At 45.5% G+C, this 13,703-nt stretch overlaps 1 protein-coding gene across 1 annotated transcript; it reads left to right on the top strand.

The window, feature by feature from the left end:
• The first annotated feature begins 5,245 nt into the window (after positions 1-5,245).
• LOC118076856 (retinoid-binding protein 7-like) lies at positions 5,246-5,924 on the top strand. The gene has a single exon (XM_035099996.2). It carries the CDS (start codon positions 5,305-5,307, stop codon positions 5,701-5,703), a length of 399 nt encoding a protein of 132 aa, XP_034955887.1. The 5' UTR covers positions 5,246-5,304; the 3' UTR covers positions 5,704-5,924.
• Positions 5,925-13,703: the final 7,779 nt, after the last annotated feature.

Genomic DNA, 13,703 nt, shown 5'->3' with positions numbered 1-13,703 from the left:
CACAGAGGGGCGCCCCGAGGCTGGAAGGACACCGGAACCAGAGCTACAACCTAGTGGTTCAGTGGCGCCAGACCAGACAGCCCTGGCACAGCCAGCAGCCTCGGAACACGAGCCAGAACCAGAACCCCTGACCAAGGAACACCCCAGGCCACAACGCACACGGAGGCGGCCAGCAGACCTTGGGGACTACGAATGCAACTTCCCGGGCAGGACTGGAACTTAGAGGGGAGGGGTGTTATGTACTGAGCTGAATCCTAGAACAATAGGATTCAGAATCAGCGGGAGCTACCCAATCCAACTCCAGGTGGAAGTGAATCCTCAACCTGATTGGCCTGCTGGAGCAGCCAATCAGGCGGCTGGCAGAAGTGAATCTGCTACCTGATTGGCCTGTAGGAGCAGCCAATCAGGCTGCAGGCAGAAGTCAATCCACAATATAATTGGCCCACAGGTGTAGCCCTGAAGTAGCCAATCACGCAAGGCCCATTGTGTAAATAATGTATATAAGCAGACGGTTTGGGGAAAAGAGCCATTCGTCTTCTCTTCTCCTCCTTGATGACTATGAGCTGAATAAAGAGCATGAAATTCACTCTTGACTCCGAGTATATTTCACTTTTTTTTATTATTTTCTGACATTTTTATGGGTTAGTGATAAAAAATTACAGTAATGGCTCCACAGTGCATGCTGGGAGACAACAGCTCCCACAATACAGCAGGTGGTGTGAGTGCATGCTGGGGCATCACAGCATTATTCCCTCTGATCCCCATTTCAGCCCCCAGAAATATCAGAAAGCAAGACCTTTCTCATTACAAATATTACAGCCTAGAGCTTGGATTTAAACTTGATTTGATGATTACAGAAACCCTGAGCTTTATGGGGGTGGGGCACAGCTTTTCTGCAGCTTTAGAGGAGGAACAGCATCTTAAAAAGCAGAGACATCACCTTGCCGACAAAGGTCCGTATAGTTAAAGCTATGGTTTTCCCAGTAGTGATGTATGGAAGTGAGATCTGGACCATAAAGAAGGCTGATCGCCGAAGAATTGATGCTTTTGAATTATGGTGCTGGAGGAGACTCTTGAGAGTCCCATGGACTGCAAGAAGATCAAACCAATCCATTCTGAAGGAAATCAGCCCTGAGTGCTCACTGGAAGGGCAGATCGTGAAGCTGAGGCTCCAATACTTTGGCCACCTCATGAGAAGAGAAGACTCCCTGGAAAAGACCCTGATGTTGGGAAAGATGGAGGGCACAAGGAGAAGGGGACGACAGAGGACGAGATGGTTGGACAGTGTTCTCGAAGCTACGAACATGAGTTTGACCAAACTGCGGGAGGCAGTGGAAGACAGGAGTGCCTGGTGTGCTATGGTCCATGGGGTCACGAAGAGTCTGACACGACTAAATGACTAAACAACAACAGAGGAGGATTGCCCAGAGCTGTTGAGCTTTTTGGGGGGGGGTTCCCCATGAGCTTTTTTTAGGGGGGAGTGGTGAACTTTCTTTATATGTGAAGTTTACTGTAAATGTTATTGCTATGTGACATTGTGGTACAGTACTGTGACTGTCTAATGGTGGCAGCTCCGCTTTGCCTTCCCCCTTCATTTACAGAGTTTGCATAGGTGGAGGAGGCTACGGGATAGCGGGCAGGCGCTACAAAAGAGGAGCAATGCAAAAAAAAAATTGCGGCTCCTCTTGTGTAACGTTGCGCCGCCCACCCGCTATTCCGTAGGCTCCCATGCAAACTCTGTAAAGGAAGAGGGAAGGCCGCCTGCAAAGCGGAGCTGCTGATCAAGATATTTCTCCCCTCTGTGCCTTTGCTCCTTGCGAAAGGCACAGAGGGGAGAAATATCTTCGATCGCCAGCTCCGCTTTGCAGGCGGCCTTCCCCCCCCTTCCCCCTTAGTTTGCAGAGTTTGCAGAGCTGCGCAAAGACGCTGCAGGGCAAAAACGAACTGCCTACAGCCTCCCTCCCAGCTGTAGGGCGGGCTGAGTGGGGGGGGGGGAGGTAAGCAGACTATGGAGGTCCCCCAGCTTGCCACTGCGAGGAACTGCGACTGCCAGAGCAAGTACCATATTTATTTATATATTTAATTGCTATATTCCATGTACAAGATGACCCACGTTTCTGGGACTCTTATGATTCTTTCTCCTTAAACTGGACTTGGAGCAGACAGCACTCCAAATAGAGGAGTTCCCTCTGTAAAGGAGCCAGCTTACTTTGGAATCACATCCCCCTGCTTAAATGAGGAGGAGAGGATCTGCTTCGCATGCAGAAGGACCTACTTCCAATCCCTGCCTAAACCCCCAGAGAGCGGCTGCTAGTTAGTGTGAACCGTACTGAGCTAGATCAGAGGCCGGCAACCTAAGGCCGATGGGCCAGAAGTAGCCTATGAGGGCCGCTTAACCGGCCCATGAGCCGTCCCCAAACTGAACCGCCCACTTGGCGAGTTCCCGTGGGCTGCGCTAAACCGGCACAGCGCGGCACGGGGACTCTCTTCCGCGGCTCCGGAAAAGCGTGTTCTCCTTCATGGAGAGCACGTGTTGCAGTGGGAGCAAACAAGACGTCCCTCTTGCTGGGCAGGTTAGTTTGGATGGCCACGAATCTTATTGGGCATCTCTTGGTCATTGGGGAGAACTTGATATTGCAATTTAGCGTTGAGCTGCCTTTTTTTGCTGCACGCATCAGATCACCCTCCCACCCTCCCTATATTTAGGGCTGTTCGCATTGACCTTGCTATGGCTGTCATGGAGTCGTCTGCTTTGGGGCAGGGGCCTGGTAGGAATGTTTCCATTTGGCTGATTGGCCGGTGCCAATTGGTTTTTGCCTACGGTGTAGCAAAACGTCACAACTTGTAAGGCATTGGTTAAATTTGGCATGACATTGGTTAAATTTGGTTGGTGGAGGGGGTATGGTTGGCTGTGCCTGCCCCTCTAATGCTGCTACTGCAAGAGTATTCCATTAAAGGATTCCTGGGGCTCACCATGCCCTTGTCTGAACCCCTGTCAAGGGCAAGAGCCCCTGGGAGCATTTGGGGAGAGGTGAGGGCCTGGCACCCAGCTCTATTCTCTCCCCAAAAATGTTTTCTCTTATTGACTTTCGCAGGCTTTCGGATGTCAGTTCTGTTCCTACCTCTAGGTGGGAACAGAGAGTTGCGAACCAATATCTAAGCAACCACTCACATTCTGTAATCAATAAAGCTGTGGCCAAAAAATTATGCCAAAAATCTTAAACAAAAATTCTGTGTGAATTGTGTTTTATTTGAGGATGGCTTGGGGACCTCGACACGCAATTGCTTCTGTGCATGCCCAGACACCGGAAATCGCTTCTGCGCAGGCACGATTTCCGGCATCTGGGCATGTGCAGACGTGATTTCCGGCATCGCACTGCGCTGGCCCGTCCCACAGAGGATCTCCATGGGAGTGATCTGGCCCATGTCTTGCCAACCCCTGAACTAGATGGAACAATGGACAGACTTAGCATAAAGCGATTTCCTGTTACGTGGGAGTGTTTCTATCCACTTACATTGATCAGATGACACACCTAGGACAGGTAGAAACCTGGATTTCTGTACAAAAAGTGCGCCCTCCAGTGGACACTCAACATACAAAGGACAAAAATACTGCCACAATCCCGCCCACTCCCCATCCAGCCCCACCACCCCAGGAGCCAGCCTGCTCTGGAGACCAGGCCTCTGCCAGGGACCAGGCCACCCCAAGAGTAGCCCACTCCCCAGGGACCCCCGACAGGGAAGAGGCCGCCCCGAGAACAGTGCACTCACCCCCCCCACAAGACCCGGAACATCCAGGGAGCAGAGTGCTCTACAGTCCGTGTCCCCCCCGGCACATCCCGCCACCGCCAGGGAGCAGGCCGCCCCGAGACCACACCACTCCCCATCCTGGCCAATTCGCGGTCCCCGCCCGCCCCGGAGATATCTCCACCACCAGGGAGCAGGCCATCCCAACAACAGGCCGCTCCCCAGGGACCCCTGCCCACCCTGGAGATCACACCCCGTCCACGGAGCAGGCCGCTCCACAACCCGTACCTACTCCAGAGATTGTGCCACCGCCAGACTAGGCTGAGTGGAGTTAGGGCCTTGTCTAGGTGGGGAGGTGAATAGGGGGCAGAGATAGGTAAAGCCTTGCCTAGGTGGGGTGGGGGGTTTGAAATACAGGGCAGGGATAGGTAAGGCTGGCCTGGATGGGGTGGGGGGGTTGAAATAGCGGACAGGGATAGGTAAGGCCTTCCCGGGGGGGGCGGAATAGGGGGCCCAAATAGGTAACCCTTCCCTGGGTGGGGTGAGGGGGGTGGAATAGGAGAGTGGGATAGGTAATGGATCGGTACAGGTTGAGGAGAGACACAGGGATGCACCTATGTAAACATAACATGAAAAACAGGGGGACTCTGATAGTCCCCCTAACAAACTGAGCCACAGCAATGCGTGGCAGGGCCAGCTAGTATTTTATATAAAAAGGCACTGAGTTATATTTACATGAGACCTTAATCTTATTACCCTTAAAAGAGAAAAGTGGCTTTATACTTGTGTACAATTTGATAAGTGAGAGAAAACAGTCTTCCTGTTTTCATATAATGATGCTTTGTTTATAATCTTTTGGCCTTTTATTCCTCATTTATCTTTCTCCCTTTCTTTTCTGGCAATTTGTTTTACATGTTTTTCTGGTTTTCCTCTCCGTCTTCCACTGCTCGCATTTAATTACTGGAGTCGAATCCAGTTTATGTCTTTGCCAGTACAGTTTGCTTTTGTTTTCATTTCCCACATCATTACATCACAACTTGCTTGCGCTTTCTTGTGGCTGTTTTAACTTTGCGCAGATGTAAAAGGAAAAGCTGTTTCAAAATTATCACGTTAAAAGCGTTTAGAAATCAAATCCATTCTCATCAATTGGATCGGTGACAGAAGAGAATAGAGGTTAATTGCACCCAGAACAATTTGTAATAAATCATAATGACTTGTATGGAAGCATGAGTGGATTTCTGAATGGAGTCACGAACCCAGGTTCTGCTCCCAGCTTTTGCAGCTATTTTGAGAGCTAACTACCAACACCTTGCACTCCAAAAGGCATAACAGAGCCATGGCGCATCTTTAAACCAACCAGTTAGGATAATAAGTTGTTCTGTAGAGGATGGTAGATGTTGTGTATTTAGCAGATTAGTTGCGCTGCAGAAAGCGTGCTGGGGAGACCACACGTTCAGGAAACAATGAAGAAACACAAAAATATCTTTTGCTGGAGGAGGGTCAGCAGAGGTTCAGCTAGCTTTGGTGTTATACATATTAGATTTGTCTACTTCAGCCATGCCTGTTGATTTCAGTGGCACCTGGAACCTTGTCAGCAGTGACAACTTTGAAGGCTACATGGTGGCCTTAGGTATCGATTTTGCCACTCGCAAGATAGCCAAAATGCTGAAGCCTCAGAAGGTCTTCAAACAAGATGGGGACTCGTTTTCCATCAGCACAACCAGCACTTTCCGCAGCTATTTAGTCGAGTTCAGGATTGGAGAGGAGTTTGAAGAAGACAACAAAGGCTTGGACAATAGAAAATGCAAGAGTGTGGTTAACTGGGATGGCGACAAGATTGTTTGTGTCCAGACTGGAGAGAAGAAGAACAGAGGCTGGACCCACTGGATTGAAGGAGATGACCTGTACCTGGAACTCCGATGTGAAGACCAAGTAAGCAGGCAGGTTTTCAAGTGAGCGTGAAGCTGATTCCTGCAATACCCCCCAAATGACAACAGCGCAGAGAACCACGTACAGGAGTGTTCGTGCATAGCGGCACTTCAGACATGGAGTGCTAACTGAAAAGGCAGCTTTACAGGTCAAACCTTCCTCCTCCACCCCTGGTGCTCTTTTTGTAAAAGCATTCCAACCTGATCCTTTCGAACAAATGTTGTAACTGTTAACCTGCACTTACCACGTAACTTCATTAAAAATAATAAAAAATAAAAAATAAAAATATCTTTTGCTTGGTTTTAATTACAAAAACAAAAATTCCTCTTACATTAAATCTAAGACCCACCCATTCACCAGGGTACTGAGAGAGGTGCATGCTGGTCTTTATATACTATACCCAATTGCTGACAAAGCTTAATTAACACAACTTAATAGCACCTGCTATACTGCTTCACAGCTGTAAAACTAGGTCATGATATTCACTCTGTCTTTTAAAGAGATACACATCTTGTGAAACAATAATAAACCTTAATATTTAAAGAAATCATTCGACAGTAGGTGCCCCCTGAATTAAAGCAGATGTCTATCTTCCTAAGCTGTAACATTTTTTTGACAAGATGCAAACCTCAATTTTAAACCAATATCCTACCTTTCCTTTTTAGGGACGGTGATTGTGCAACTTCATTCATTTCTGGATGACGCAACCTCCCCAAAACTCTTTTCAGCCTAGGTCCTGACTTGGTTATATGGGACTGAGATAGATGGCCCTGATGAATAATTTGACTTTCCTCAGGGCTTATAGGGAAACGTTTCCCTGTTGATATGGTTAAACCTCTTCGTAGCTTTTGAGATTGTAGAACTGTGGTGGTTAACCTCTGACCTGCAGGCCTGAGTGAGCCCAAGCAGCAAATTTCCCTTCGAGATCTCACTGACTTTTGGCAGCAACAGCAAAAAGAAGGGGAGGGGGGGTGTAAAGCAGACACAGCGCTGGGGTACACTGAGAAGTTTAAATCTTCCCACCTAGTCCTGCACTCTGATGGAGATCCAAATCACCCCTTCCCTGGGGGTCAGATCACTTATTTGATGAATGGCGTTACAAGCTAGTTTCTCAGCTCATCTGCATGGATCAGATTGGGGGTGGGTGGGTTAGGGCATCCTGTGTGTGCATGCAAGAATACGGGGTGGCCGTACCCACACTGGTGGCCAGTCTTACAACTCCCATGTGGACCCTGGAGGCCAAGAAAAAGATCAGCCACTCTCTATTGTGGAAAATAACCTTCGTTTAGACCAGGGGTTATCAACCTGGTCCCTACCGCCCACTAGGATTCTAGATGGGTGGTAGGGGGTTCTACGGCACAAGCTGAATCCTTCCATCGAGCACTGGGGGGCGGTAAGGAAATTTTACCATCAAGAAAGATGCATTAGTGGGCGGTAGGTCTAAAAAGGTTGACTACCCCTGGTTTAGACTGACTTCAACATCCGATTACCCCAATCAGGCCTGATGCCCCATATGCTTCTATCATTTCTATTTGTGAACTTAGTTCTGCAAAAGAAGGATTGACATATAACGGCTTCTCACCAGTGTTGTTAAACATCTATATGACATCGTTGTGAGAGAGCACCTGGATCTTGGGGCTTGGGTCTCATCAATAATGTAGGGAAATTTGCCCTAAATCAGAGTTTGGAAGTCCTGACAGGTGAATGAAGCTGAACAAATTGGAGTTGAACGAAGGCGTGATGACTGCAATGCGAGTAAGCAACCCCAACGTTACCGAGGGAATTGTTATGCTTGCTTTCGAAGTTGGAAAGGTACTCAAACTAACCAATGTTGGTGCATTGATGTTTTCTTAAAATTTTAAATTTCCTAAAAATAAAATGTTTTCCAAAAATTCCTTTGCTTCTGGAGAAACAGGTTGTGACAGCATCCAAAAGTTTATCACAAGCGTCTGCTACAGAGGTTCTGGTCCTTTTGAGGGTCCTTATCCAAGTGTTTGTAACCTGGAGGATTGATTTTATAAAACCATATGTGGGGCTGAAACTAAAATTGACAAATTTGCACATCCCTAGTGGTCAGGGTGAGCAGAGCAGAAGGTGGGCATGTTCCCCCGTATCTTTCCAAGGCTACTGAATTGCACGTTTCCTAAACAGAGAAAAACTAACTGTTTCTCACCACAGAATTGCTAATCACCTTCAAGCAAGCAAATGGCTATACATATATAAGCTCGCCTCTTGCCTAGCTTTGACAGAGAACTAAAAAACACCCAGCCCACATGGCCAAAAATATATATTTTGAAATGTTTATACTGACACTTCTACCATAGCTAGATCTTCCCCAGCTTTGGCTGTGTTTCTCTCCTCTAATGACCTTTCTTTCTTTCTTTCTTTCTTTCTTTCTTTCTTTCTTTCTTTCTTTCTTTCTTTCTTTCTTTCTTTCTTTCTTTCTTTCTTTCTTTCTTTCTTTCTTTCTTTCTTTCCTCTTGCACCCCTATTCTTTGGCCACCTTCTTTCCCCTGGAAGTGCCTTTTCTTGCACCCCCGCAACTCAACAGGAAGTGTCACCCACTTTACCTTATTTTTGTCTCCTGTCTACCTGCCCCTTGCTTTAGATAGCTCAGCACAGCATCACTAAGTAATCACTTTTGTTATCCAGTCTTTTTAAAGCTGTTTTAAGAGAGAGAGAGAGGGGGGGGGAGGGGGGAAGAGAGGGAGGAGGGAGGGAAAGAAAAACATACACACTCTGAATCCTGAATAGCTGTGTTTCTATCATCTGTTGTCATGACACAGATGACGTGGGAGCATTCCTCAGCAACAAGGCTCAATTGTGAGATGGGTTTAATTTTGGTTCAGAATTCTAATAGGAAAGGATGTCAAAAATATATCTGGGTGGGAGAGAAGCAGGTGGGCCCCTGGCTCAGTGAACAAAGGAAACAGAAGTAGCTGGTTAATTGCCAGATTTTGCCAGTGAATAATTACATATTCATTAGTCCTTTGGTTCCTTCTATGCTTAGTGAGCGAGCGGAGAGATTTATGATACTCTCTCGGTTTTCCTCCTTCTAGTTTCTTAGCTGGAGAAGCTTCCTATGGATCACACTGTGTAATGAAAGGAGGGGACAGAGCCATTTTGTCTGTATTCCCATTCAGGTGTCTGGCTCATAGCTGTCATGTTTTCCCTTTTCTCGCGAGGAAGCCTATTCAGCATAAGTGATTTTCCCTTTAAAAAGGGGGGAACTTGACAGCTACGGTCTGTCTGCATGAAGAAATAACATTTGTGTGGCACAGTATCGTAAAAAGGGAAAGCAATGTATTCTCACCCAGCACACCAAAGGGGGCTGATCACTTCCCCCATCGCCAGGATTAATCCCTATTTTGTAGAGAGCAGCCCATTTCCTTTTAGGAGGCATGAAGCTTTTTGAACAATCGGCACTTTGGCTCATTTCCAGCAACTCTTCCCCCAGAATGGGTTGAGTGGGCCCCTGTATTTATGTATATTTTATAATTTAGATTTGTATCTCACCCGTGTACAGTATATGAATGCTGCTAAGAGAGCTAACAACAACAAAAATAAATATAGAATTTAAAAAAACAATGAGCCCTGTTGTTACATCTCCATCTCTTCGTAGCCAGTGAGTTTTTTTCCCAAACTCCTGTAAATTGTAGCATTCCAAAAGGGCAGGATTAGGTTGGAAAGATGATGATGCAATGTTGCTATGGCTGGCCACAGATAAACATAAGAGCAGCCCTCCTTGACCTGACCAAAGGCCCATCTAGCGCAGTATTCTGACCACACAGTGACCCAACCAGATGCCTCTGGGAAGCCTGCAAGCAGGACATGAATGCAAACCAATAGCACCGTGCAGCGCTCATGCGCCTCAGCAATTGGCTCTGGTCTGTCAAGCAAGGTATGAAAGGCATGCACACAGTTGTAGTGGGATAGCATAGGCTGCAGATGATGGACTTGGGTAGGTTTTAGATTCAGTCCTAAAGCTCAGTTAGAGCTCAAGATCTGCATGGAAAAGGTACTGGGTTCAATTACAGTACTGGCATGCCCAGTTAAAGGATCTCAGGAGGCTGGGAAAGACTTTGGCTGCAGCAGAACTGATGTAGACATGCGCTAAGAGCTAGGTGGGTGACACCTGGCTTGAGAGCAGTACATGTGAAAAGGATCTAGGAGTCTTGGTAGACCACAAACTTGACATGAGTCAAGAGTGTGATCCAGCAGCTAAAAAAGCCAATGCAATTCTGGGCTGCATCAATAGGAGTATAGCGTCTAGATCAAGGGCAGTAATAGTACCACTGTATTCTGCTCTGGTCAGACCTCACCTGGAGTACTGTGTCCAGTTCTGGGCACCACGGTTCAAGAAGGATACTGACAAGCTGGAACGTGTCCAGAGGAGGGCAACCAAAATGGTCAAAGGCCTGGAAACAATGCCTTATGAGGAACGTCTTAGGGAACTGGGTATGTTTAGCCTGGAGAAGAGAAGGTTAAGGGGTGATATGATAGCCATGTTCAAATATATAAAAGGATGTCATATAGAGGAGGGAGAAAGGTTGTTTTCTGCTGCTCCAGAGAAGCGGACACGGAGCAATGGATTCAAACTACAAGAAACAAGATTCCACCTAAACATTAGGAAGAGCTTCCTGACAGTAAGAGCTGTTCGACAGTGGAATTTGCTGCCAAGAAGTGTGGTGGAGTCTCCTTCTTTGAAGGTCTTTAAGCAGAGGCTTGACAGACATATGTCAAGAATGCTTTGATGGTGTTTCCTACTTCACAGGGGGTTGGACTGGATGGCCCTTGTGGTCTCTTCCAACTCTATGATTCTATGATTCTATGATTTCTTCTACAGGCTTTCAACATGGCTGATGAGCCATGTTCAGAATGTAAATACTTAAATATGTAAATACTTAAATATCTTCAGAATGTAAATACTTAAATATGTTCATAAACCACTTTCTAGCACATGTTTGAACACTGTTCCTTGAGGAAAAGTTTCTAGTTTACTGGGCTGTGTTGTTTTGTAACAGGACTCTGCGAAACATGTTCTTTCGTTTAAAGCATAGTATTGCTTGAGTAAATAATGTACCACAAGCCATTTTCATAGAGCGTGCAAAAAACTGTGCACTTAATTGCACAAATACAAAGCTTTTAAAAGGAGTGCTTTGAATCTTGCTTCTACTAGCCATGGTTTAATAACCTGTCACAGATATATTTTCTCCCAGTAAGAATGAGAATGGTGGGCAGACAAAAATAAGACATTCAATGTCAACAAAATGCTCTTAAGTGATAATAATGAATCAATTCTTCTTCTCCGTATTTATACCCAACCCAGGTTGGTTACACAAACAATTCATTAAAATACGAAGCATAAAAACAATAAACATCATAAAACAGCAACCCAGAAGCAGAAGAAACCATTTCTTAAAGCAGGCATCTCTTTAGGCCTAAAGAAAGAAATACAGCTCAACGTGATGTATAAAAATATATAATGTGGGAAACAGGTGTATCTAGCCGTGACTGGTAACCTATTGACTTGGGAGGGCTGCAGTTTTCAACTTTGCTGTTTTCTTCGCAATAGGACTTGTGCAGCACTCATTTAGGAAAGTATGCCATTATTAGCACATGCACAGAGTACCACTGTGTCCTCCTCTCCAGCAACTATAGGATTTGGTGCTACTGTGCTTTCTTGAGTGCCTTTCAGAAATGCCTCTAGGGCTCCATATGTTCAGCGAATGTGCATAGGGCAGAGAGCGACATTGCGGCAGCAGACTTCTCCTCATTGCTGTGTGTGTTCTCATCATACCTACCAAGTTTCTGTGGGAGAAATAAGGGACCGTACCGGAAGTAGAAGACCGGAAGTAGCGCTGCTGCCATTTTGGAACTGGGCGGAGCATGCTCAGAAGCGACTTTTGATGCTGCTTTGCCCAGTTCCAAAATGGCCGCCGTGCCAGAAGTCGCACAGCTAGAAAAACGGGGGTTTTCCGGGGAATACGGGAGACTTGGCAGCTATGGTTCTCATACATGTCTGAAACATGCTTATGCATGTAAAAGGATAAACACAGAAGCACCTCTCTTTTGTCGGACATATGTATTTATTATTGTGTGTGTGATCCCACTGTGAGGTAAGAGTTAGATCCAAAGATCTTCCACAAGCTGACCCTATGAGCTCCCACGGCTAAATAAGAATTTAGAACCGCACTTTCAATGTGAAGCTGCATAAAAGCGGGATATAAACGGAAACAAACAAGACAATCACCACTGAGCCAGATGGTGATGCTTTGAATGCTGACGGTCCCTTAATCAAAGGAGTGAAGGCACAGATGCTTCAGGAAGGAGGAGGCTGGAATGCCAACTCAGGGTAAGTTGCCATTGGTAACAACATCGTAAGTATGCAATCCTAAGCAGACTTAAATGACAATGAGTCCAATGAAATAAACACTTGCTTGCTTACGCACATGCATTTAAAGCACATTCGACCCTAGCCCCCAAGAATAATGGGAACTGTAGTGTGTTAAGGGTGCTGAGAAAAGTAGCTATGTGAGGGGCAAACTACAGTTCCCAGCATTCTTTGGGGCATGTGTGCTTTAAATGTATGCTGTGTATTCAAGTATGCATAGAATTGAAGTGTCCGTCTTTTAAAAAGCTGCCTTCTTGTTGCTTTTCTGAATGTAGCATTTATTGTTGGAAGGGGATGGGAAGTGTTCCATTGCAGCTTCCGCGTGACATGACTCTCAAATCATCCATTTTAAAAATATATTTTTTAAAAGGACACATGTGATCAAACAAGTTCTTCTAATGGTATCAGATTTGGTAAAAGGCAATGACAGCTTACCAGTAATTCCTGCATAAACATACATGCAGCTCCTGGTTAAAACTGGCCATTCACTGGAGAATGAAGCAACTGGCCAGCAACTGGAAAGTTCATCATTAACAAGCATGGATTTCTTCCTTTGGGGTCATTCCTGAGAACTAAAACCATCCAATGGGCCAGAGGGCAGGATCACCTGTTACTTTTGCTTCTGGAAACAGCCTCCACTTAGTGAGTTATCCCACCATGTAATACGTCTTCGTGTTCCTGCTTTTATATTTGGCTGTGGTGGGACTTGAGCATAGCAATAAAAAAACTCATAGCATGGTGATTGTTACCCGCATGGAATATTCTTCTTAAGAAACACCTGCCTGTTGTTTCATGGTTCTGGCTAAAAGTGTGAAAAATGACAGCCTTTATGCCCCTCCCAACATCTGTACTGAACTTTAAGAGATTTCAGGTATGCTATGGAGGCAGAAGTGAGATGTTCAGAACTGAAGTGATACATGCTGAAATCACAGGGAAGTTTATTCCGTTCTCCTGATGTTTCCCTAACTGTTAATTTCCGCATTGTATTTAAGCTTTCACATGACTTAAATGCTTAGTTCTCATTTCCAGAAAAAAAGCAAATAATGGAGCTAAACTTGAGCTATATTCTGCTTTAGATCTGGAACTGACTTTTAGGTTAGCTTGAGGGAAAGCAGTGAGCTTTTCTCTGCCTGTCCTTCAGATCAGATGCAGGCTGCTTCAAGTCTCTGTGTTTTTTTGTTTGTTTTTTAAAAGCCCACAGAGGAAATAATCATACCATGTAAGTTTGAGCATAAGTGTATTTAGGAAAGAAATGTTAGTAAGATAATGTCACTCAGTAAGGTTAATGATAATGTCATTATATGACAGCATATTTACAATAGGGCCCACTATAACTAAGTCTGAAAGTTATCCTAAGTACATTTAACTGCAATAATTGCCCATTCATCTCCTGTCTACTCCTGCCTCCTCTGTCCTCTGTTGTTTCCCCTGTATTGAATTTTACACTGTAAGCACTTCAGGGCAGGGACCTACTCTCTTGGTTTCTGTAAAGTGCCATGCACAATGATGGTATTATAATAATAGTAGCAGCAGCAGCATATCAAAATACAGATAGATAGATAGATGATAGATAGATAGATAGATAGATAGATAGATAGATAGATAGATAGATAGAAGAAAGAAAATGGAGTCG

The sequence above is a fragment of the Zootoca vivipara genome, chromosome 11 (assembly GCF_963506605.1).
Source record: "Zootoca vivipara chromosome 11, rZooViv1.1, whole genome shotgun sequence".
Classification (NCBI taxonomy): domain Eukaryota; kingdom Metazoa; phylum Chordata; class Lepidosauria; order Squamata; family Lacertidae; genus Zootoca; species Zootoca vivipara.
Note: the sequence above shows the minus strand (reverse complement) of the source record. Positions and strands in the feature narration are given on the sequence as shown.